At 37.0% G+C, this 26,975-nt stretch overlaps 2 protein-coding genes across 2 annotated transcripts in view; one reads left to right on the plus strand and one right to left on the minus strand.

The window, feature by feature from the left end:
• The window catches only part of AZI2 (5-azacytidine induced 2), a 32,303-nt gene extending 30,064 nt beyond the window's left edge, over positions 1–2,239 (plus strand). The window contains exon 8 of the mRNA XM_072412385.1: positions 1,663–2,239. Within this exon, the coding sequence (XP_072268486.1) occupies positions 1,663–2,060 (398 nt within the window). The 3' untranslated portion in view covers positions 2,061–2,239. The remainder of the gene's footprint in view (positions 1–1,662) is intronic.
• A 9,657-nt stretch (positions 2,240–11,896) lies between these two features.
• The window catches only part of CMC1 (C-X9-C motif containing 1), a 31,030-nt gene continuing 15,951 nt past the window's right edge, over positions 11,897–26,975 (minus strand). Inside the window, exons 3-4 of the mRNA XM_072412386.1 lie at positions 15,348–15,438; positions 11,897–13,066 (exon numbers count right to left, since the gene is read on the minus strand). Of these exons, the coding sequence (XP_072268487.1) occupies positions 12,946–13,066; positions 15,348–15,438 (212 nt within the window). The 3' untranslated portion in view covers positions 11,897–12,945. The remainder of the gene's footprint in view (positions 13,067–15,347; positions 15,439–26,975) is intronic.

Here is a 26,975-nt window from a genome sequence, read left to right on the forward strand (position 1 = left end):
TGTTTTAATTAAGTAAATTAAGTAAAGAAAGACTTTTCACTTTTCTAAATTAAGGAATTGAGTTTCCTAATTGTTAAGAATTTTGTAAGAATGGTATTTTATTGTGACAAACTTAAAACAAGCTTTACGGTTTATTTATAATTGAGAGCTTTAGATTTAGGTAATATTTTCTATGGGTTTTATTTTGTATGTTGTACAAAAACATTGCTGTATTCATTGCATAGCATTTTTTCCTCAAATATTAGGAGCAGTAGTAATATTATTTATGTGCATGAGATCTTTGAGATCCTATTAAATATCTCTACATTTTCTGGCCATATATATATATATATATATATATATATATCTGAAGCAGGTCTGGACCTTCCCTAACATTCACTGTGCATTTTAACACTGAAAAAATAAAGGTGCAGCACCTCCCTTTTCTCTCTTGATTGCAGAATAGGAGCGCAGAGCCTCCAGGGATACCTGCATCAGGCATCCGGGGGGGGGGGGGGCTCTTGGATTCCCGATTTAGGGTATGCGCTGGGATAAAGAAGAATTCCAGGAGGGGGATGGACTGGATCGGGGAAAGGTCCAGCGCAATTGAGGGATCTGTGGAATTAGAGGAAAGTTTTTTTTTTTTTTTTTAAGTTCCGCTTTAAATAAGGTTTTCCTGATGCTGCCTTGGCAAGGGTGACATGTCAGACCTTTTGGTGAGATCGTAGAAACGCTGAGGTTTTTATATATATATATATATATATATATATATATATATATATATATAATTTAAAACAAAGCTTCCAGCAAGTGATTTGAAAAAGAACACTCTCCCTCACACTGATGTAAAAGGCCCTTAGGAATAAATCAATGGACAGCAAAATTCTGCACTTTGCCAAATCACAAAATTTAAATTATAGACAGCCATCACATTTTCTATATACAAAAATGGAAATATCTTATCTTGGCTACAATTCCGTGAGTATGGTCTTCCTTTGCAGGTAAGTAGCATTAGCAATAAGGTGCAACCAGTACAGCTTTCTTACACCATAGCTCCAATTCTTGTATGATCTTGGCTGAGATCCAGATATGCTAAGCTGTATATTTTACTAACCTTTAGAGCACAAAGAATCCATTGTCACATATTAAATGTCTCCATTAAAATTTAAAAATATGAAGCATTAGTTCTTCTTTTACTCTCAAGGCTTTATACCATGTTTATGGTCAGAATTTGTAAATTAATATGTATATGATAAATTTGAGCACCTCTGTACCTTGACTTTTTTTTTTTTTTAATAATGTGCAACAAAGTGCAAAGTGGTAATATTCATTATAGGATATATGCAGAATATACTTGGGTAACTGGACACTGCATCATGACTGGGTCATGCAGACTTCTTATGGTCGAGTTGTTTTCTATGTAAATAGATATAAGGTATTTCTATAATATATATATATAATTATCTGTAAACTTGTAAAGTTCTAAGAACTTTCATTCCAGCAGAGGTACAAAGACACTCGCAGCCTTTCCAAACTTATATTTTTTAGTAACAATAACAACATTTCCACAGCTTCTCATGCAACACGTATCCGGGTAGTATTGACCATCCACACAACAGCTATCACAATGCTATTACATACCTCTCTATGCTTGTAGTAATTATAAATTCTTTTCTTTGTCAGGTTCTCGTGGCCCTGTACAATGTGAAGAGGACTTGGAAAAGAATTGCAGTATACTGCGTATATCAGCATCTGGTGTTACATATGAAAAAGCACCCTATGTATCATCCAATAAACACACTCTTTGTGATGGTGCTTCTGCATCTCCACCACATGTAACGATCAATACACTTCAAGAAAACACTGGCCGTACACAATGGACAAACGAGAGGCCAATTCCAGTAGGTGAAAGAGACTGTGAGGACCCTGACTCATACCAGAAGTCTTCCTTAGAAGAAAACTCTTGGGTGATGCCAAGCCCACCAAAGCCAAGTGAAACACTTTTTTGGGAAACAAAAAGTAATTCTTCACCAAACAATACAGGACATTATTACAATCAAAAATACTCATTTAAAAGCTAAATATTTGTAATGCCTGGGAGTATTGAACTGGGTTGCCCTTCTAAAATATTTTCACACATACATAGGTAATATATACAACTGCAAACTGATCAGCTGTCATTCTGTCCCTCTGGAATGAGTGCTTTGTAGATTTACTGTAGATTTTTTTTTCTTTTGTTTAATTAAATAGGCTATGTTTACTTAAGGTTTATTTTATTTTTCACTTAAATGCATATGTGATCATTATACCAAACAAAAGACACTGGAGTTGTGTGATATGTAATATTTTAGGTGTTTAAAAGTTTGTTATAATTGTTTCTGATAGGGTACACATAAGCCTGTGAGCAAGGCTGAGTTTGCTGTTTTCCCTCTTTCACCTTTCGTTCCCTGGTCAAAAATGTAGGTTGCTATGCTGCACTTCGCTATGGAGAAAGGTTATATCTATATTATAGTATGTATGTTTGAGATACGTATATTTATTTCTTGCTTTACTTGCAGATAATGCTAGGCACACATCTACATTGGATAGGTGGAGAGATGATCATAACAGCTGTTTAGCCTTGTCCAGTCCTGGTAATAACTTTCCATAATTTAATGCATTTGTGCTCCAAGGCATGTATATTACATATATGGCCATATGGTGTATTTGGACAACTGGGAGGTTACTTTAATATTATTATTATTATTATTAATAATAATATTAAACCGGATTTATAAAGCACCAAAATATTATGCAGCGCTGTACATTAAATAGGGATGCAAATGACAGTTACAGAGAGTGACACAGGAGGAGAGGAGCCTGCTCCAAAGAACTTACAATCTAGGAGGAGGGGGAAGTATCACACAATAGGAGGGGAGGGAGATATGAAGTGATGAGAAGTAGGGAGGGTTTTAGGATACAGAAGATACGGTAGGCAAGTTTGAAAAAATGGGTTTTAATGTCTCTTTTAAAGAAGCAGAAAGTAGGAGCAAGCTGAATAGGACGGGGAAGACTATTCCAGCGAGTCAGGGCAGCTCTAGAAAAGTCTTGGAGCTGTGCATGTGATGAGGTTATGCGTGATGAAGTCATTAGTAGGTCATTGGAGGAGTGAAGAGAGCGGCTGGGGGAGGGTTTTTCTACCAGGTCCATAAAGTAAGTGGGACAAGAGCTGTGGAGGGATTTGAAGGCAAAGCACATGAGCTTGAGTTTGATTCTAAAGTGAAATGGAAGCCAATGAAGAGAACTACAAAGAGAGGCAGCATAAGAGGAGTGGTGGGAAGGATTGATGAGTCTGGCTGCAGCATTCATAATAGATTGTAGAGGAGCGTGTACAAGGAGTTTGGTGGTCTCTTGGGATAGGTAGGGATGGATTTTGGAGATATGCAGGTGAAAGAGGAAATGTTCTGAATATGGGGGGTGTAAATGAGCAGGCAGAATCAAAGGTGACTCCAAGACAACGTGCCCGAGTGGAGGGACGAAAAACTGTTATATACAGAAATATGTTGGGGAGATGATGAGTTTGGTTTTATCCAGGTTTGAGTTTCAAAAATCTGTCAGCCATCCTTGAGGATATGGCCGTCAGGCAGCATGAAAGCTTACCCAGGACTGGGAGACAAGTCAGGGGTAGACAGATAGATTTGAGGGTCATCAGCATACAGATGGTTCTGTAAACCAAAGGAGGATATGAGACTACCGAGAGAGGAGGTGTACAGAGAAAAGAGAACTGATCCAAGGACTGACCCTTGGGGAACACCAACAGGGAGGAGAGTGGGAAAAGGAGGAATTACCAATGAAAGAAACTTGAGAGGAGCTGTCAAACAGTAGGAAGCAAACCAGACTGAAGATAGTCAAGGAGAGAAGTTTGAAAACATATGGGAGAGGGGAGATAGGACAGTAGCTAGAAGGTAGGGAGGGGTCTAGTGAGTGTTTCCACAGGATAGGGAGAATAATGGCATGTTTGAAGGTAGAGGGGTAAATACCAGTAGAAATAGAGAGGTTGAATAGTTTGGTTAATGCGGGGGCCAGGCTGGAGGAATGGATACAGAGAGAGTTAGGTCAAGCAGACAGGTAGTAGATGGAGATGATGAGAGAAGAAGGAGTTCATACAGAGCAACAGGGCTGAGGGAGGTTAGTGAGGATTTATAGGTGGATATGTTCGGGGCACATACCACAGCAATCCAAAATGCCTTAATGTTGTGCTATATCACTTGCTGGAACATTTTTTCAGCATCTGCAGGGCCCACAGTACTACTGCACTAAAGAGCAACAATGCCCCCCCCCCCCTTCCCACTGGAGAACATTATGGGCCTTTAATGCCACTGGGCCAGCCCGAAAACAGAAATAGGGTATGTTTATGGGGATTAAAAACAGTGTTGTTCAGGATGGGAAGCAGGAGCCTTTAGGGGTGAACTTAAAAAGTAATAAATATACCCTTTAATGTATAATTGTATAAAAATACAATCACATTCTATTACAGGTGTCTAGAATAGAAAAAAAGTGTGTGGACCCTTGGGTTGCCTAACATTAAAGGAACAAACAGTAAATGTCTTAGAATCTATTGAATTTGATTTTAATAAATGAGATGCCATGGTACCTAAAGCTATTCTTCGATTCAGATACTAAACTATAAAAGAAGATATGATGATTCTGAATCACACACACAATAATGTTTCCATATGGCCAGTAAACAAACAAACAGAAAAACAAATGGCATATATGAGATGGAAAAATAAGGCTTAACAGCAACCCATGTAGCTTACCCAGAAAGTACCAACCTACCAAACTATAGTTACTTAGTAAGCGCAGTTATTTCAGATAACTGAAATAATATTTTGGTAGCCAACATAGTTACATAAGTTGAAAAAAAAAAGATATAAATCCATCAAGTTCAACCACTAGGAAAATAAACATATCCCAGATATAAAACCCTATGGACATAGTTGATCCAGAGGAAGGCAAAAAAAACCCTGGTACAATTTACTCCACCAGGGGAAAAAATTCCTGATTCCATGAGGCAATTAGATGTTTCCTGGATCAACAGTCTGTTATACTTTAAAGCATTAATACCCAGTTATAGCTATAAAGTAAAGATAACAGAGATAACATCAATTACATTGTTAAGCAAAAACAAATATACAAAACTGGAGTGCCCCTGCTCTTACTATAGTGTGCAAGACATACCCATCATACCTGTACATAATGGCAGACTCGCCTAGGCTTCTATCCCAACAGATTGGAGACGTCCTATGTTGCTTCGGCTCTCACACATTTTCTTGCTGGTTACCATTTTGTTCAGCCATTGGATGGCCACATTTTTGAATACTTTGTCCCAGATGGATGATGGCACAAATACTAGCAATGGACTAGGAGTGTACGCTGCATAGTGAAACTACCATAGTGCAAAACTAATATAATTGGTAGGAAACGTAATTATTTAGCAGAAGAGACGTACAAAGTCTCTTCTATCTTTTGTATAGCGATTTGTTTTTTTCTTATTTAATTTTTGTTATATATACAGATTTGTAGATTAACCATAAGAGGGAGCTCTGTATCTGTGCAATGCAAAGCTGGTAAAACGCAGCCTTGGAACTGCCATGTGTATTGACCAGAATACCGTAAGTCAATGGGATGTTGCTGACCTACATATGCAAATGCATGTCAAATGCAGGAAATCTGTACCTGTAGTCATGTCTGTAGCCTTATTCAGCTTCCTATCTTAACAACAAATGAGGTATTGGCCATACAGGAAGTGCATGATTTTTGGTGAGTAAACCTACACATAGAATGGTATCAAAGAAGAAGCAGTAAAGAGCAACAATTGTATAGCATTCAGCTGATCACTTTTACACATTTTCCTAAAAGTTCTGTAAAGACTACACATTCCTTCAAAATCTTTAGGGTTGGTTGGCCCTTTGTAGTGAGTTTTTTTTATCCAAGTAGCTGACATACTGATTAGATATTTATATCAAGCTCATGATGTTCTAGATGGGTGCGACTGCCTATTCATACTGAAAATTCTGAACCAATACTCTGGTATACAATAGTATAATTGGGGCATTTTCATTGGATAGGACCATCTCCCAAGTGTCTTATGTCTTGCAGTATGGTGAATAATATTTTCTCACTATCCGAGGTATCAGCTTCTTTTGAATCATTCCTAGATTAAAGCAGACTATCACCACAATTGTTACTTTATATAAAAGGGTAGATGACCCTTCTATATAAAGGAAAAATGTATTTTTTTTTTAATGCCTGAGCCCCTCCCCCTTCTGCGGCAGTAAGGACTGAATGGGAGCACAGAGCCTCCTGGGATTTGTAACATAGATGACTTCAGGTTGCTCCTTCTGCGCATCCGCACCAGGAAGAGGGAGGAAACCAGGACAGTGTGGGACCGAAACAAGAACAGCTCCAGAGGGATCTGCAGGAGTTAAAGTAAGTGGTATTTTTTTTTTATTTTAACTTTAGTTTTACTTTAAAGGTAGCAGGTAATGCACAAGTCACAATTGCTCTATTATGCATTGTCACATTTACATACAGTTTCCAGCTATATGGTACTTATCTCTTATCTAAAGAACTGGGTCGGAATTATTAGAGGGAGCCTTAGGTTAGGGTAACACCAGCAGCGATGAGATGTCAGAGGCCAGCAAAGAACAAGACAATTTGCAAGATGACTTCAAATGGGGGCAGGCTGCATTTTGTTACAGGGAAGAGCATTCCAAAATGTTAAAGTGTATTGCAACCTGCTGGAGTCGATAAAAATAAAGCTGATCTTCCATACAAATGATAGCCCCGCCATCTTGATTTTGAAAAATATAAGACCTAATACCATCAGGTCCTGGTGGTGAAGGTTATGTCAACGCTGCTTCCTGGGCATTTGAATTCCCTTTATAATAAAATCATTTTGGTTGAATATTAAGTGCTTGGGAGGCATCATATGCAAGGTTTGCTACAAGATGTTTTAGCATTGCATTTCAGTGTGGATTAGCAAAACACACCAACTTACATTATGGATGGGGTAAGGTGTGCACCTCGGTGTGAATATATTGTTAGTTCTGCCCATTGGGTTAAGTTTATAAACTCTTTGCTTGTCAGTATGGCTGCTTTTTCTGTTTTGATGCATTTGAAACACTCAGTGCTCCGTTCAATGCTTATTAAATTTACGTCTTATTCAGCTACCTAGTGGCCAATTGTCAAAGAGCATAGAAGTCATTAAAGTAAACACTATTCCTATTCCTAGCATTAAAAAGAAAAAATAGGAATTGATGAGCAAAGTATTTATAAAAAGACCCAATTATGTTAATTTATTTATTTGATAAGTTTAAACCTTCATGTTTGTAAAAGGTTTTATTGGGTTTGGATTGTTTTCCCTTTTTAATTTGTGTTTTAGGGACTTTTACAAATGCCAATAAAAATGGTATTTTATTTTACCTTATTAGAAAGCTTTTTCCTGCTGTAGATTATGCTGGAACCCATTCTATAATTACAATATCCACAGTACATTAGTTTGGTGATCAGTGGGAAGAATGGCTCCTATATTGCTGGCAGTGCAAAGAATGAGAAAAGGGTTGGTGTCATGTAGACGGACCTGAAAGGTACAAATTGCTCAATCCTCAAGGAACTTTACGGCAACCTCTGCATGAACTCTGGTTGAGAAACACTAATCTAGAGTGAGTACAGATGTCTCCTGACATTAAAGAAATTGGTAATGATCTGCTGTGATCTGCAGGAGATTACAAGTAAATTTAATACAAGTTTGAATATCTTTTATTGCATGGTGAACCTGTAAGCTATTATCCTGTTAAACATCCCATGCAATGTAAAGCATTAATTATTATTTTAATTTTTTTCAGCCACATTGGGAAGATAAGGACTGGTTTTAGGTCATATTTAATTGCTGATGGCAAGCCTCACTGGATGTGATCACAGTGATCGATAAGTGTAGTATTCCCTGTGAACAGTGATAAAAAATCAACCTGAATACAAAGTTTGGAATTACATTCCAAGTAACATCATAGACATTTACCATAAGTGTTTGTGGAACTTGAGGCCTAAATAAGGCAAATATAGACATACCCAATCTCTATGCTTCTATGTAATATAGGTCCTGTGATATATTTAACATTTCATGGCAGTAGCAGCAGTAGATCACAGTAGATATAAATATATGTATATGTAAATATTGATGTTATAATGTATTTGTTTTATTGCAATATTCTGTAATTTAGGTGTTCTTGCTAGTGTTAAAAAAGACCACATCAATACTGCAGTGGATAGACCCAATCTAACTCGGAGACATAGTACCTGATGATATGTACACATAAAAGAATACCAATTTTTTATAATAATATTACAGTTCTGGTGTTAAAGGGGTAAGAGGCTGGGACTGAGCACCACTGGAGAGTAGGGTTGAGAGAAGCCTGAGCTCTGTGAGCAAGCTGGAGACCCATGGGAATCAGTGCTAGGCTTCTGTGTGCTGGATGTGAAAGCAGGTGACAGTCCAGTTCTTCTCAGTGTCCTGGAGGAGCCGTGCAATCGCTTACCATGTGACACAGGAGGGTAAAAAAAGGCCTCGGATATCGGGGAGCTCCAGCAACTAGCATGCAACTAGTGTAGCTACACCCCCCAATATTGTTACAGTTAAAGAAATCCTGGAATGAGAATGTTTCAAATGTCTTTATTTGTGCCATCATAAAGTGGAACTACATTTAGAAATTAAACTTTCTTCCAAATGATAACTCAACTTTTCTTATTTCAATGCTTCAGTGACCACATGAGGTATTCTTCCAGGTTTTGGAGACCGCAGTTTAAATTACCGGTAGTATGGAATTGTCATCTTAGAAATGCTGGAATTCATTTTCATTTCTCTGTAGCTGCAGGCACTGTGGTGTAATTATTCTTCAACGTTCATAATCAAGCAATTACTGCTTATTAAGAGTATGTAAATATTTTGATATCCATAGCCTGACCACACTGGCACATCAATCTAAAAAGTCTTGCAACAGTCATCATGGGGTGCCAAGATTTCAGCCAAAATTAGTAGTTACCCTACTACCCTGTTCATTGTTCGCTGGTGGATGGAGGAAGGTCCCGTCACTGGTGTCAGTCATTGTTACTATCACTGGGAAGGAGGGATCATTCTCCCTACTTGGTTTAGTTTTCAACAAGATCTGGCTAGCCCAAAACATATCAGCACCAGAATTAAAAACCCACCAGAATGGCTACATTAAAACCTGTGTTGGTGTCTACATACCATCTGTCCAAGGTGATGGAAACTTTACCATTTTAACACCCACCTGCACTTTGAGCCAAAAAATGCGCTTTTCATCTTGTTTTATTACTTGGGCACTTCACCTTAGTCATGGGCCTATGAGCGCGTTTGGGCCAAAGAAGGTAGCTTCCCCGAATGGCACATATTGCAGTACTACTATCTATATTAATTGGCAAGCAGTTTGGAGCAAGAAGACCAATGTGAATTAATCTATGTACTCTGGAAATGCTGGGATTATATAAATCAGTGCTATAAATTGTCCTTAACTGGCTCAGAATACCTCCATTAACACACAAATCTATTGCAGTTTAAAATAAAATCATTAAAAAATCCACAAATCACATTTTATCTAGTTTTCCATATTGGCTGGATGTTTTTTTCATAGTACATAAAAAGTATGGCCATTGTGAGCCTGTGTAGTTAGGAAACACGGATGTTTTGTCTTCTTTATAAACCATATATTATTGTTCTCTTGATATCTTGTAGCTTTTCATTATCTTGCTCACATCTACAGTCTGTAAATAATGGGAGCTGTATCAGGCACAGAAACTTATCGTGACCAGTGAACACGGCAGACTCGGGGGATTGAAATTTCCAACAAAGTAATAGAACAGAACTCAATATGCATAAAACAAATCCTGTTCACTAGGCTTTAGCTGATAGAATCAACTACCTGTGTAATAACAAAGCAGAGGAAACCTTTTCTCTAGCGGATGAAAATATTCTGCTTCTGATCATTAATTTTTCTTTGTTCAATTAATAAACTGGACACGATTTTCAAAGGTAATGAGAAAATAAACCTTGATTGCTCTATGATTAAAAAATTGTTTTATGTATGACTGCACATATACAAAAGGTCTTTCTCAAATAGTTTCAAATATTTTTCAAATACAATTCAGTGGACAAAAGAAGCAAGATACATTCCAAGAGATTTAGTGGTGTCTGTGTGGGTTCTCGATTGGCTGGCCACATGGATCTAGAAGGGCCCTGGACAGTTGAGAATATGGCCTAGCAATTTTGCACTTTAGTGACTGATATGAACGATTTTTTGATTTGCCTTTTATTTATTCTACCTTTTAAATGGATTTACTCCACTATATATAATCCTGATCAGATTTGATGCATTTGTTCATACAAATGACGTGTGCTTTTGACCAATATTTTCCAACATGTCCAATATATTACCAATTATCAGAAACACAAAAAAAAAATGTAATGGAAATGCTTGTATGGCTACCAATTTCCCTTCAGATTAAATTCAAATCCAAATGGTTTTTTTGGATCTTTGGATTTTGATATGAAAATCGTTATGTGTATGCTAGACTTCAGTTTTTGGAAGGGGTTGAAGCAAAGTAAAGCCAGAGCTACAGATCTGAAAGCCTGTTCAGGGTCAGTAAAGGGGGTTTTGGATTGGTCAGGATGACAGCCAGACCTTAAGCATTGTTGGAAGAGGTCATCACTTGCAACTTTCATTCACAGGTAACATTTAATTTTTCTACATGCTTTAGGCAGCTACATGATAAAAAGTTCAGGGCTCTTAGTCCCACCAACGACTGCCCTCTGTTCTGTGTAGGATTGGTTGGCAGATGCAACAGTGTGGATAGGATCCCCTAAACAGTCCCCTTTATTGCCCAACACAGTTCCATGGATATGATTGCCCCCTTGCATACCGCTACCTGGTCATTAACTATTTCCTCCAAAAACACGGAGGCCAACTACAAAAATCTGGGGAAATAAAACTCAGTATGGACAATAGAAGAACATATTTTTACCGTTTACAAAGTGTACCTTTAACACCCATTAGTGTTTTTTTCCAAAGTGCTAACATTTTTTTTACTTGTACTGCATTGTTTAGCAGGTGCTAGGAAGCAGATTGCTTTTGGTGTTTTTGAGAATCAATTGTTTCAACTACTGTATTGTATACACACTTTTGTTTTTTTGCTTTTCTCTATTCTGCACCCCTAGAGGCCAATCACTAACATTACTGGATGGGGTCTGTGTGTATATTAAAATAAAGCTTACTGCTGAGATTGTTTTCAGACATTTGAGAAACTGATGATCTGCAGTTGACCTCCCTCTGCCATGAACGCTCCTGCTCCTCCCCCAAAAAGCCCATAGGCACATGGCTTTAAACAATTCAGTATACACTAGAGAAGACTTTGCAAACTTTTTACCCCTAAAATAATTTTCAAGTCATAGAGAACCCCTTGCTAAAACCAATTTATTCTGGTTAGTTGAAAAAAAAAAACTATATTGGGGGCCAGTGGAAAAAATATCTCCCTTACAAAAGGTGGCTAGAGTATCATGCTGTAACGCTCTAGCAGGAATGTGCACGCATCATCAAATGGGAGGTCAATAAGTTACAGTTTGAGGAACACCTAACAATTTCAGAAGGAGCCCTTAGGTTCCACAGAAGCCTGGTTGAGAATGGCTGCACTAAAATTTCAACTTTTCTGGTGAACTGTCCAGATCTCTTCAGCATCAGATCACCTCTGAACTTCCTCACTATCCTCATGGTCTGTGCAATTCATCTTTATGTTTACATCAGGTCTGTACCTCAGAAGGATCAACCTCCCGATTTTATAAATAATTCAGAGTACCAAAAAATGGTTAGAGGTCAATATTTAATTTTATTTTATACTTACAAGCTTTTTACATTTCGTATATTTTTTACTATTAATATTATAATCCTTATTGTACAAACACACATTTATGTATTTTTGTTTATTTATTAATATTGAAACTCCATACAGAGCTTTACAGGATTGGGACAAGGAGAAAGTCATTCCTGCGATATGTGATTTATGCTGTAAACCAGCCTTTTTTTTTTTTTTGGAGATGTGGTTAGAATTAGCATTTATTAAACATTTTTAAATATTCAACTGAAAAAAATAAATTTAAAGAAATACATTGCCTTAAACTTGATATAATTAACAGCCTTTATTGTCTTAAAAGCTGTTTTAGTCAAGAGACTAAACTGAAAAATTGTACCATTAGGTAATTCTAGATTTGGTTTTGGTTTTGTAACTATAGGGTTATTTCCTGAGGAATACACAATGCTGAAATGCAAATTTACCAGTTTTTTTATCTTATTGAAATTTGGACTTTTCCTTAGACCCTCAATAAATGTACATCCCAATTGTAATTAAAAAAACTGCTGAAATATTCTCCAGTATGTTCAGCCACACAACAACACTGACAATCTAAACATATACAACACTTTGCAAAGGTGTATTAAAAAATAAATCAATTCCTGAATTATCTCTGTTGGTTCAGTTGGCATAATACTATGAAAATATGAAACTGATTTCTGAATAAAGTGAGGCTGCTCTGTAACATTGAGACTTAGTATGGAGTCACTACAAATGAGGGGGTACTGGTTTTAGGGTTGTAGGTTTATAGAAAATATAACAGGATTCACAGTAGTAATGTACTTTTTGATGCCAGCAGACAAAAGTTTTTATCAGAAAAAAAATATTTAAAATTTAAAGTGGTTACAGGCCAAAAACTGAAGTGCAACATTACTATTTATGGATCAGGTATTACTGTACAATGTGTGTAAACCATGGGATTATTTCAATGTTTTGCAAAAACAATTTTATTCGTAAAAGTAAAAATAATATACAGCAATCACCATGTAATCTAAGTATTCAGCTTAATTACATGCTGGCTGGTAACTTCTGATTTTTGTATTTAGATGAAATTCCAGTTTTTTGATATTCTTCTCTTTCCCTTAAGTATTCTTGCTTACATTCTTCATAAAAAACTGGATCTTCATAGCTAGAAAACAGAGAAGAATGTTTATAAATGTTATGTACATAAAATATGCAATCTCTAGAAACTAAAGATTATAAACCGTCTTGTTTTTACACAAGATACTGTAAAGTATTTATATAACATTTGCACAGTCATGGGAAAAAGTAAGTACAACCTATGCAAATGCTGACTTTTTCCATTCCTGTAGTGTACTTTGGTTCTGCTAAACCCTAGCACTGTTTGTGTCCTGTGTATATAGATATTAGAGCAACTCCTGCTGGCAAACTTAGAGAAGGTGTTACATCCTACTATGCTGAACAAAAGCTCAAAGCTTACTAAATTGGCCTTAGCCTTTTTCCTTCGCTCCCCCACCACTACCTGGATAAAACATCTGCATTTGTAGGTAAAAGTATCATTTTATACCTAGTAATATTATACCCGATAAATATGGTATTTGATGGTACAAAAAGTCAGGTATCTCTTTCTTTTCCAACTCAGATTTATAGGACTCTACTGATTGAAGTCTGATATGAGTTGATTTGTTATGTCAACATCAATATTAGCACTTATTATTATCATTGATATATAGAACTACAATATAGGTTTTCAGTTTTCTTAACTGCTTGGACAGATTATTCATGATAACATATGATACATTGGTATTAATTTATGATATTTCTGATTGAAACTTATATTACCACTATTGTGTTTATTTAATACAGGCAATGTTGGTCTCAATATCCCCTGAGGAAGCCACTGTGTGAAACACATCAGGAATGAGACTCCAGCTTATATGTAAAGTTTGAACTTATGTTGAATGGTCTTGATAAATTGAGATTCATTATGTAGATGTGAGAAGCCCAATTGTGTTATTATATTATTATTAATATTATTATTATTAATAATAGGCAGGATTTATATAGCGCCAACATATTACGCAGCGATGTACATAAAATAGGGATTGCAAATGACAGACTAAAAAAGACAGTGATACAGGAGGAGAGGACCCTGCCCCAAAGAGCTTACAATCTAGTAGGTGGGGGAATTTCACACACAATAGGATGGGAGATATGTAGTGATGGGAAGTTGTGATGGTTTCAAAAGACAAAAGTAGATGGGTAGGCAAGTTTGAAAAAATGGGTTTTGAGCACTCTTTTAAATGAGCAGAAAGTAGGAGGTGTTATTGTTTATAGGATTAACAGTACTTATATCAGTATAACTGTTTCTGCCTAGCAATTTTATGCTTTAATCATTGTTGTAGTATTTTAAAATAAAGTAGTTTAAAATCTCAACAATATTTTTTCCTGAAAAGGCCACTCTTTCTCTGCCCCCTACTTGTTTATCATATTATTGGCTTGGCAACGACATAAGTAATTATCTTTGGTTTTTCTCTCTGGAACACACTCATCTTTTTTCTGGGTATCATGGGTATCATGTGACTTACTCCCTTTCTTTCCACAATGCAGCACTGGATGCCTCAGTGTTAAGAGGGTTGGGGGGTCTTTAGCCCCTAAGATCTACCCAAAATTAGCTTTCACATGGCTTCTTCTCCCAGTTCCTGCATTGGCAAGGGAACAAAGAGAAGGTATGTGCAGCAGGGAGAAAGACTGCTAGAATTTAATTCAATGCATGAGTGTACTATTCAGGAACTTTAAAGTTTAACTAACCCCTTCCACATTCTGATCTTTGGTAATCTTGATTGGCCAGGCTGGGAAGTTGTAACTGCTGTGCAGGCATGTAGGAAGTTATTCAGTCCCAGCACCCACAAGGGAAGCCAGGATTACTGACATCCCTTGCAACAAAGGAAAGGCATTTTGACCAATGAACGACAATCAGGCAGGTAAATACTTACTGCAAAAGGGACATTGCCTATCTCTTTGTGCAATAAGAACCTGCTTGATACCACATAAAGTGGCACTTTAGTTGGCTACTCTACCAAATGGTTGCACTGGCAACACTACCTATTTTTTACCTTCTACTTGCACGATTTGTATAGATATCATACATTCTCCTGCAGCCGTAAGTGGGTTTTCTTAAAAATCCTGTTCTCTATTTGAAGATTATCAGTCACTTTTCCACTTGAAAGACTCTTCCCAAGTGTCTATCATATAATTGGGAAATAGGAGTTGTACATTGCTCTCAATCTCTTCTGTAATAGGAAATTAAAGTGAGCTGATACGGTCCTATTGATGTGCTGTAACTGAAGCTTAGAAGACAAATGTCACACACGTAGCAGATAGTAGGGCAGTCATTCTGCAAACCAGAAAAAACACTTAATCTGACAGGGAAAGGAAGAACCACTTACTGCTTTGTGAGACACTCCTTCAGTGCTGCGTTTTCTTCTCGACATTTTACCACCATAAGTAAACCGCTTTCTTGACAGCATTTTGTAAAAGCTGAAGATAAAAAAGCCACAATAAATAGTTAGTTCATATCTGGTAAATCTCCATTGTTTGTCACATCTTTCCAGCCAGAAGTGGTTAAAATGCTACATCTGGTTTGCTATAAACCTCAGAACAAGTGGACTGCAATGGGATATGCTTTGTCACACCTAAAAATGAAAACAATGTTTTTTTTTTACTGCTGTTTAACGGCTATATACAATACTAATGATAAACTAAAAAAAAAGTGAAAAAATGATCAAGCAGATGCCTACACAGAAACCTAGTACAAACAAAAAAATGTTTTGCAGGTTGACCAAAAAGCTAAGCTGAACAAAAAACCATCATCAGGGTAAATCTTTTAAGTAGAAGGAAGTGTCCTTCCCCAGGCCATTTTAGCCAGGATGACCAACCATCTGGTATACCTGTCCAGCCAACTGACGGACACTAGCTATCAGCTACTTATTCAACCCTATGGAGGGAGGAGGGATGTTGCTGCCTGCAGGAAAGGGGAGGAAAGCACAGGTGAAATAAAAGATCTAAATATGGACACAGAGAATGCCGGATGGAAATAATAAAAAACTTTTTTTTAGAAAACAGAAGGGGTAGACCCTGAGAAAACAGAAGCTCCAAAATAAGTGAATGCTGCTCAAGAGGATATCATCAGCTACTATGGCAGAGCCACTCACAAAAATATCTACCAGGTATTTTCTAGGACCTTTACTTTCGTATAGAGAGTTCTCCATTGAGAGTTCAGTTCCCACAGTCACCGGGCTATACTTATCAGCCTGGTGACCGTGAGAACTGAACTGCAGATGAACTCTCAATGGAGTCCAATGACCGTGGGAACTTTGCGGTCACAGCTGATTGGAGGAGGCACGAGAGTGCTTCCAATTAGCTGTGACTGCAGATAAACTGCTGTTCTGTACGTGTTCTTGGATAGACTTTAATGGTGTTCGAATTCGGCTTTCGATCACCCAAAAAAATATCAGGCAATTTGATGGAATAGCTGCGGAATTGCACACTCTCATACTATTATATTATACTGTAAAATATAATGTTCATGAAAGACAATGTACTGCTTTAACACATATACAGTAAGGTCCATAAATATTTGGACAGTCAACTTTTTTCTAATTTTGGTTCTGTACATTACCACAAATATTTTAAACAAAACAGCTCAGATGCAGTTGAACTGCAGACTTTCAGCTTTAATTCAGTGGGTTGAACAAAAAGATTGCATAAAAATGCAATCACTTCATTTCAGGGGCTCAAAGGTAATTGGACAAATTAAAAAGCTGAAAATAAAATGTTCATTTCTAATACTTGGTTACAAACCCTTTTCTGGCAATGACAGCCTGTAGTCTTAAACTCATGGACATCACCAGATGCTGGGTTTCCTCCTTTTTAATGCTCTGCCAGACCCTTACTGTAGTGGCTTTCAGTTGCTGTTTGTTTGTGGGCCATTCTGTCCGGAGTGAAATACATGCTCAATTGGGTTCAGATCAGGTGACTGACTTGGCCATTTAAGAATATTACACTTTGTTGATTTATTAAACTCCTGGGTTGCTTTGTCTGTATTTGGTCATTGCCCTGAAATGAAGTCATTGTGTAAAAAAAGGCTTTAGCTCCTCACATTTTTATGCAATCTTTTTGTTCATCCCACTGAATTAAAGCTGAAAGTCTGCATTTCAATTGCACCTGAGTTGTTTCATTTAAAATTAATTGTGGTAATTTACAGAACCAAAATTAGAAAAAAGTTATCTCTGTCCAAATATTTATGGACCCAACTGTAATTCCGCTGTACTGCATTTAATACAGTTATTTTGTATTGAATGCAATACAAACTGATTTGAAATTCCTGCATGCACCAACGTCAGTGGGAACTCTCCGATGACCCATCAGATGCAGAGGATGCTGGTCGGAGGAAGCGAGAAGATGGGGATCGCGGAGGACACCAGTGGATCGGGTAAGGCTCTATTTACTTTTGTTTTTATTGTTTTTGCTACCCTGAGTGTGGCTCGGGGTTACCGCTTTCAGCATCTTTTGTTTACCCCGAGTAACACTCGGGGTTACTGCTCAAAAACATACTGCCCACAAACCCCAAACATGGCGTTTAAATGCTGGGGAAACAGTCTGTATAGGCTTAGCCTAAGGCTCAATTCACAAAGCTAACAAAGTAGGAAATAGATCATTCTTGGTAAAATAAAACAAAAAAAGTTATTTTCAGGTTAGAACACATAGGAGACAAAAAATCTTATCCTGGTTAACTGAGCCTCATTCAAGCTTTGACAATGCTTCATTTCTGTTTTTTGAAAGCAAACTCTACTTTCAGCGATTTACCTAATGAAACTTCTATGCTCCCGATATCCTTCAATGACATACATAAGATGCAAAATACAAATATAAGATGCAATTAAATGGAAGGACCAATAGATTCTGCATGATAGCACAAGCTGAATTTATAGCTTCTGAAATTGGTTTACACATGACTAAGGCTTATAATACAATGTTATAGCTTTGTGATCAACAAATTAATCCTTCTTGTAAGCATTTTCTCACTCACTGACCAAATCGAATCTTCAAGTCTCGCCATGGCTGGCCTGCAGCCACACAATGTAAGGTCTTTTTTGTTTATTTAGCACAAGGATTTAATTAGAATCTTTCCTTTCATATCAGATAATAACTGCACTCTTATTCATTTTGATTGATGCAGGCCTTTTATGTTTTTTTACATTGTATTAGTAGACTTGTGGAGTTCTCTGTGTCACACTTTTTTACTTTATGTGCTCGCCAATACAAAATCATATGCTGTATTTTTTATACATTGAAAGTATATGTTAAATTTGTCATTTAGATTAGTATTTTAAGAACTGGTGCATCAGAATTGGTCCATTTGAGGTTTTTATAGATTTTTTTTTTTAATTATGTTGCCATTTTTAAGATGGCAAATAACAATGTTTATCTCCTAGCTGGGTTCTGGCAGTCTAGATGGGTGGGCAATGTGGTTATTTTCAAATAGGAAATATAGAATTTAGATAGTTAGGCAACCCCAAAAATGTGGAATGGGCAAAGAAGTATTCCTTTCAAACTTATAAACCAAAAGGTATATTTTTCAGTGCTCTCCTAAGCCCTTTTTTAGCCGGGCGCACCACCAAGCACCTTTTAGTAACCACCTGTGTTTTTTTTTGGTGGTTACTGAAAAGCTGGGTCACAATGCACGGGCACGGGACATTTGGAGCATGTTACAAAGATGATGGGATGGGAAAATGGGACATACTATGAAGATGGGTACTAGGAGGTTGGAACAAAGTATAGGGGCACCAAAGAGCTGTCGGAATTATATGAGTTACAGGATTATTATGGCAACAACTGGGAACATTAAATTTGTCATGTGTTGCCCTGCCCACTTTTTGACCTCCCACACGCAGCATCTCCCCACACAGGTTAAAAAAGAAAAAAAAAAACGATTTTGGGGAGAACACTGATTTTATTAGAAGTTACACCATGCTAATGATTCCTTGCTAGGCAGCCAAAACTGGGTCACTATATCTTTTGTAGAACATTTGCACATATTAACTGAAAACGTAATGTCTGCAACAGTATTTCTTAACGAGCTATGGGATATCTCTTCACCTTAGGTCAGAGAAGTCTCTGTATATAGGGCCAGCAATACTTAATATAACATGTACATATGAATGTACAAGGAATTTATGGGCAGCACGGTGGTTTAGAGGTTAGCACTTTGGCCTTTGCAGCGCTAGGTCCTAGGTTCGAATCCCAGCCAGGACACTATCTGCATGGAGTTTGCAGGTTCTCCCCGTGTCTGCGTGGGTTTCCTCCCACATCGCAAAAACATGCAGTTAGGTTAATTGGCTCCCCCCTAAATTGATCTTAGACTACATTAATGACATATGACTATAGTAGGGACATGAAATTGTGAGCTCCTTTGAGGGACACTTAGTGACACGACTATGGACTTTGTACAGCGCTGCGTAATATGATGGCGCTATATAAATACTGTGTAATAATAATAATGTATATAAATTCCTTGTACATTCTCTCTACTTTTTTATATTCCTTGCACATTTTTCTCTACTTTTTTCATATGGAGGAACTTCTAAAAATAATGTACAGTCTTAGGGAACCCCTGCTATAATACCAATAGTCACCCACCAAGAATGTCACCCTTACAGATAAGCAAAAAGATGTCTGGTGTCAGCAGTAACTGAGCTGAGAGGAACAAATTGCTCATTTATCAAAGAACCCCTGGCAACCTCTGGAGGAACCCTGGTTGAGAAGCACTGGTTTAAAGAAATAATTAGATTTTGTTAGCATTCCTCTACACTACTACAAATTTAAGGTACAGAAATAGCAAATCAACAAACTCTTTTACCTGTTACTTATTAGTAATGTTAGAAATTACTATTAACCCAAGACTCCATTTGCTTTGTCCCAATGACCAGGATTAGTGGAACTGCGTAAAATAAATGATAACACAAGCATGTGCACTATCATTCAGAATGACAAAGAAATGGCTTACCTGTAAAAACTTGATATTTGACTACAGTAAAAATTCCCTATTAGTTCAAATCTTAAAGGGTAGGAACCCAATAACAAAAATGTAACATATTTCAACTCCTGCAAGTCCTGTGGTGGATGCATAGGTTCTCCTTTTTCAAGCCAAGAACATTTTCAGCATGTATAGGAAATATCATTTGAACCTTTTTAAAAATATGATGTCCTTGTCACTTCCTATGGGTTGAATTCCTTCTATAAACTACCGATCTCCCCATTTTCAGGTAATAAAGCTGAACACAGGCAGAAGTGTTTAATGTTCAGCCTAAGTGGCAACATGACTCTTTCTATACATACAGTGGAGGAGTGAGTGTAACCTCCCAGACACAGAAAGTGTGTTACTTGCAGGATTTCCAGGTGAAAAAAAACAGGACAGGTGTGCAACATTATACTTTTTCTTTATTTTAGGTTTATATATGCTTCAGTGGTACTCCAAAAGATTCTTGTGTGGTTGCTATATCATTTTAAGAGAAGAAAGAATCTATCCTTAACTTAGAGGAAAGCTCTGGGCTTTACTACTATTCTGTGTCAATAAGATGCATTCATTGTTTTGTTTTTTTTTGTAGTCAGAACTCTTAGCTTATCTGTGCTGTTTACAGTACAGCATATAACACTGCACTGTAATATATATATAAAAAATATAAGAAATGTTTAAAATCTTTTCATTAAAAAAAAAAAAAAAAAAAAAAAAAACCTGTTTAAAAATAAATGCATTACATGTTAGGATAAATTATAAATTTAGAAAATTAATACATTTTATGTGAAGAATTCACTATGTGAAACCAACACATTTCTTAAACTAGACAAAAACTCTTGATTAAAAGTAGTATTAAACCCTTAACAATTACATTGTTTGTATGCATATCATCCTGCATAATGTCTATATATAGCTTTCCATTTATTTTTTATTTAAAAATACGTCAATCTTATGATATGGGTGTGCAACTACATACATCATGTTATTAACCAAATAGACAATGATATTGTATGGTTAGAACTGCTGGTGGGTATTATAATATTCCTTGTGAAAGACTGCAGAGAGTAGCTATAGTTCCTAGGAGGAAGCACACACACACACACTAATATATATATATATATATATATATATATTTATTTATATATATTGTGAGGGGTTAAGCTCAGGATCACATTTGCTGGGGTCAAAGGACACTTGTCTGATTCATCCAATTCAGATCACACAGAGGTAAAGGTGTTAAGCTGACCTGTAGTCGGGTTTATTTGAAGGTTGCAGATAAAATAACAAAAATAGCAAAAGAAAACCTCACCTGTCCAGCACTTACTATATATCCGACGTGCCTGTCTATCAGCTGGAGGGCTTCTCCCTGTCAGCTCCAAACAAAGCTTTCAGCAACCTTTTACTCAGGTTTGAGTTCATTCACACAGACCAACTTTCTGTGTCCTTTTTTTTTTTTTTTTTTTTTAACAGGTGTGGAGGAGACTAAGCTTTCTTAAACAAACTATCCCTTTTGACCGTAATTAATGGAAATCTCCATGAAAGGAGTGTTTGAGTCATTACGTGTGGGGGGAATCAACCATAGACTCCCTATACGCTTTCCTCTATACACCACCCTCCAAACCCTAGATTATATGCCCCCACCATGATTCTTTTTACAAAGCTGTTTCCAATATATGCTTGGGATGCCATGGGGAGGTGGCACAATCTTACACATATTTTGGAGGAACCACTTGGATACCACTGCAATGGCGCCAACTCTTCTGGTCCCCTTAGAAACCCAACTCTTCTTCTGATTGCTGACTGGAAAGGACTGGCTTTTCAGAGTGGGGGCATTTTATGTCTTCTTGATGTCCACAGTTATTAGGTAATGTTCACATCACACAAGAACTGATGTGAACAGCCAAAGAAGACCCCCTCTAAAATTCAGAAAGGGAAGCACAGGGTGAAAAATCTCAGGATGGAAGCATCACCTTTTCTTAAAAGTAAGACTGGCTTTCAAAAGGTTACATTGCATGTTTTATGTGCAAACACAACATCTTATACAAAGCAAGATCAAGGCTCTAAAATCAATACTTATTATTTTTAATGATATTAGCACACCACAACATCCATACAAAACAACACTTTTTGAGATCACTGACTGCATTGGAAAAAAGTGCAGTTTATAAGCACCAGCACAGACACTGCTCACAAAAGAAAGTCTCTGCAGAACATCCACAGTTTTGGGGGGCATTTCATAGGCCTGCTGTGTGCAAAACCCTAAATTACAAAATGGCCGGTGTAGTAATTGTGTCATTATATTTGGTATATTTACCTTGCCGTTTTGGTTGCATAGGATGGCGTGTTAATTATCACTATTGATTAGTGTAATGGAGAATTATGCACAAAACACAGTTTTGTTAACCATACAGGAGACTATTTTCAAACCAGAGCTTTTTAGGCAAGGATTTATTAGGAAAAGTATGACATATTGTTACTGCAGCATTAACCTGAAAGTATTTTTTTTTTTTACTGGAAAGTTTCATTTTGTACAGTTTATATGCTGAATGTATTTATTTGTAGTGCCTCTAAGGCTGATGCTTTAGGGACCAAAGGTTTCCCATGACAGGAAAAACTACCACTTTAGAAAACCACAAAGTGCAAAAACTATCATCAAGCAGTCAAATATTTCACTCAATTAAGATAAAGCAGCTTGCTATGGTTTGTAAAGTCTTGAAGTGACATTTAAAAAAATTATTACTATTAACACTTGTTAATATGAAAAAACATTGCAGTGAATGCATATGTTATCAATTTATAGTTATGTTTTCATTCTATTTGCTTTCATTCTTTGCTGTACATACTCTAGATGCAGCATGACTTGGTTTGTAGCAAAGCTCCAATGTAAGGGAGCTTTGTGATTTACCGAGGCTGTTAAGTTATATTCAATAACATTTCAAAACTGTCTAAAAATATGGGCATTCACCTACTGATTGATTGGAAATAATTTATTAATTTTATGTCACTTGACCATTTCTACCAAGTACAAAAATCTTTAATTCTAAAGATTTGAAATTAAATCCCATGTATTTGGGATTAAACCATAAAAGTATTACACAGCCATAAATTCCTTTTACGGAAAGTACTATATTTAAAAGTACAGAATGGGTATATTTTTCAGCTGCAGACCAGCGAAGTTATGATGTGAGGTCCCCACTGGAAAATGACTGCTGAACGGTTTTCGGTAAAGAAATCATTTCTCTTGACGCTTCTGAAGACTGCTTTTATTTAGCAAAGCCATCGGGAGGTCCCTCTCACTTGTTAAGTCACCAGTCTTGTTTGGTTAAAAGGTGCGATATCCTAGGAAGAGACCCTGAGATACAGCAGCAAGCTTGCTTCAGAATAGTGATAAAAAAAGCCCTGCTTGGAGTACAGCAGCAGATTCATTGTCAGGTGATAAAATAAACCATTATGCTATGGAACTACAAGTTGAGTGCTAATACCCACAAATAAAACAAAGCTGTACTTTTTTTTCCTATTACCTTTCTACATAAATCAATGCTATTGCCATAGGTCATCCTGAAATTTTTATTTAACATGTTTAACAAACAAGTGCTACCTTTATTATTTTTTGTGCTGATGCTTTTATGTAATATTATTATTTTTTTGTTATTATTTATAATCATTTTTATTTCAATATTTGAAACATCCCTTTGGTAACCCTTGTTATTGATGTCGTTTCCAGAGCTACCTGCTGGACAGTTAGACATCTCCTGTTAGGTTCAGAACAAACAACAATAAACAGAAAGAAAACTGAAAAAGGAAACATTCACCTAAAGTAAGCCTGTTATTAAAGAAACATGAGAAATAAATGCTGTTTGCCAGGATGCTATGATGTTCCATAAAATCTCTATTCCAATAGATATGCAGATCAGGAAAGCCTCCATATTTTCCTTTAGCTATGGAGAAAGACTTGCATCAGTTTCCCTATAACTTTAGTAGCAGCTTTTCTTCCAAATCTGCACTTTTCTTTCCCCCCAGTTGCCTACTGATCCCTATAGATAAAACACATATAAACTTCACAAGCTATGCAATTACCTAAATGCAGGTCACTGACAATCTATTGGCCAAGGACACCGCATAGTTTAGATATGTTAACGCCCTGTGCACATCTATGTGGTTTCCAGCAGTGCATCACATTAGATGAGGTGGTAGGAAATTGCACAATACCTTCTATTGGAATGAGCTGGTAAACCAGAGAGCTTTAAGGGTAACAAAACCAGCGCATGTAAAAAAAATGTATTACCCATACAGAACCCAAAGCTGAGCAAAGCCTGCATCTGGTGTGAGGAAAATCTTTAAGGATCTTTCTTTTCTACAAAATACAATATACCACGAAAGGGCGGCTAAAAAGGACCAAGAACATTAGAAATTTAAAAAAGTAAATTTTTTATATTTTACAGTAGCCTTGTGTTAAACATGATACTCAATAAATATTTTGGATAGATACAACATGTGTATGGTAGATATCTTTAGCCTTACAGACACAACCATACCAAAATAAAAGAGAATTTTTTTTTGTGGCAAAATATAAATATTTACCTATCACAACATGTAGCATTCTCCTGTTATAAAAGCCCAACTAAGCTCAATGTTGTCATAGAGGAATAGTGTGATATAATCAGCTGGATACAATCACAATATAAGGGTCAGATCACAATATAAATCAGATAAGAGTATTTCTATTCCTCAATGACAACACTAAGCTTGGGCTTGGTTTAGCCGAGAATGCTATAAACCAGCCTATATTTTGTTGGTAAAAAAAAAAAAAAGTGCAAATGTACCTGCCTTGTATTGTGTGGGTTCCTCTTGTGCCACCAAATAGCTCTTATCTGTCTGGGGAAGGCCACCTAAACTCTGGCCTTTAGGCCAGATACAGCTTAGCCAGTAGTCCGTTCCGGCCTAATGTCCCCCTGGTCGATCCACCTAATCACAGCCAGCAGGAGTTGGCAACCCGCAGCTCTGGAGTCGCATCAATAGCCCCTCAATGGAAATGGACCAGACAGACCTCCTTTTTGTCTATAGCAACTCCCCTATAATTAATATGAATCAATAAGCCAAGGGCACCCATGACCCTTTTGCTAGTTCACTTTCCTTGGCCCATTTTTGGTGGACAAACTGACACCAAACATATTGAAAGAGTAAATACCACACACTTTACCTGTATTCCCTGCTGTTACACTACTTCTATACAATGTACATTGGACACTGATCAGCCAAAACATTAAACCCACTGACAGGTGGCATGAAAAAATTGATTTTTTCATCACAATGGCACCTGTCAAGGTGTGGGATATATTAGGAAGCAAGGGAACAGTAGTCTTGAAAGTTACAAACCCCAGTTTCAGCTTCTAGCACTTCCAAAAGGCGAGACTGACCCCAATACGCCTCACCACTGTTTCCTGGAATAGCAGAGCACTCAAAATCCTGTGAGAATACTCCTCTGCTACGAGCTAGAGTGCATTTTTGCATGATTTGAAGACCCAAGCAGGCCCTGGAGGCAATGGTAAGGTATTGTGATATCACTCACACCTCCCAGAAGCATCAGAGAACAGGGTTGATGTTTTTTTTTTAATAACAGCTTAATTTTAGGAAAACTTCTTTTTCAGGCTATTTCAGTTTATAGGGGTAGGAGTTTACAGTTATGCTCTGCACCTTCCATTTTGTGTCGAAAGTCCACTTTAAGGGTAGAATACTGTACTTCTGTTATGTCATGATTACACTTGCCAGCAAGCAATGTCAGGTTCCGCATCAGAAGAAATGTTCTAAGACACAAGCAATGTATTCAACAGCCACTGAGATATAACAGCAAGGCTGAAACTTGTTAAAAACATAACTACAGACATCAGCATAAACTTGCCAGCATTGCCCTGGCTGCAGCTTGGAAATCTTTACAATTTTTCTATTTAGTAGCTGGCCCTACTGAGGTGTCATCTCACCATGTATATTATCACAACACTTAAGATATTGTGATCACACTCTTCAAATAAATGAAAGTGTTTGCCATGAATAGGGAGGGCTACTTTTATTTATTTATTTTCTGTATTCTCAACACTTTTCAGTGATATGATTTGCAGGCGTTAAAACAAAGAGCAGCTGAGGTGGAGGACTGTGCTAAGTGCATAGGAGCACTGAGAAGGATGCAGCGTCATTGCAAGCTGCTAGCAGGATACAGCGCGTGTAAAAGGTTAATTTTCTTTTTCTTGGAAGCTGAAAGTGTCTTAGAAAATCAAGAGAAATGCTGTCCAAAGACAGCTGTTCATGCTAAATTGAAGAGCAAGACTAAAAGAGTTTTAGGATCTGGAAAGTGCAGTAATCTATAGCAACTAAACTCTATATTTCACAAACCCACAGAAAACTGAAATCTGTAAGATATGAGATAAAAATAATTTATTCTGTTATGTTACCTATTTGGTACACAGGTGCTTTTTTGAAAGAGGTGCTGCAGTTGGGAGTTTTTTTTTTTTTTTAATCTGATCTACATGCACACAGTATAATGCATTTATCAACCATATCTCTGGTAAATACAGTGGTGTAATTACCTCTACCCCCACCCAGCTGACTGGATAGCGAGAAAAAGCAGAAGGCAAAAAAAAAAAAAGCAGAGAAAGTCCCATTTGCGCCCCCTGTTGTCTTATCCTATGATCAGGTTCCAAACATTTGCATGCAGCACACCTAATCGTTTTCTGTTCTGCCCTCCCACTTCCAGCCTAAGTGCTGCTGTATAGGTGATTACAAAAGATTTAATAATAATACACATTGTCCAAAAATAGGACCTTAAGAGTACATTTAATGATTCGCTGATTAATAAAGATCTGTCTAACTTTAAAAATGACTGCTTGGGATTCCAGCAGGTATGGTGCAGGCACTAATAGTTGTCAGTACAAAGTCTCAGGCCTAATGTTCAGTGCGGGAGCCACAAACATCATCTCCTGGGCTTACAAAATCTGATTCAGAC

The sequence above is a fragment of the Pyxicephalus adspersus genome, chromosome 5 (assembly GCF_032062135.1).
Source record: "Pyxicephalus adspersus chromosome 5, UCB_Pads_2.0, whole genome shotgun sequence".
In the NCBI taxonomy this organism is placed as follows: domain Eukaryota; kingdom Metazoa; phylum Chordata; class Amphibia; order Anura; family Pyxicephalidae; genus Pyxicephalus; species Pyxicephalus adspersus.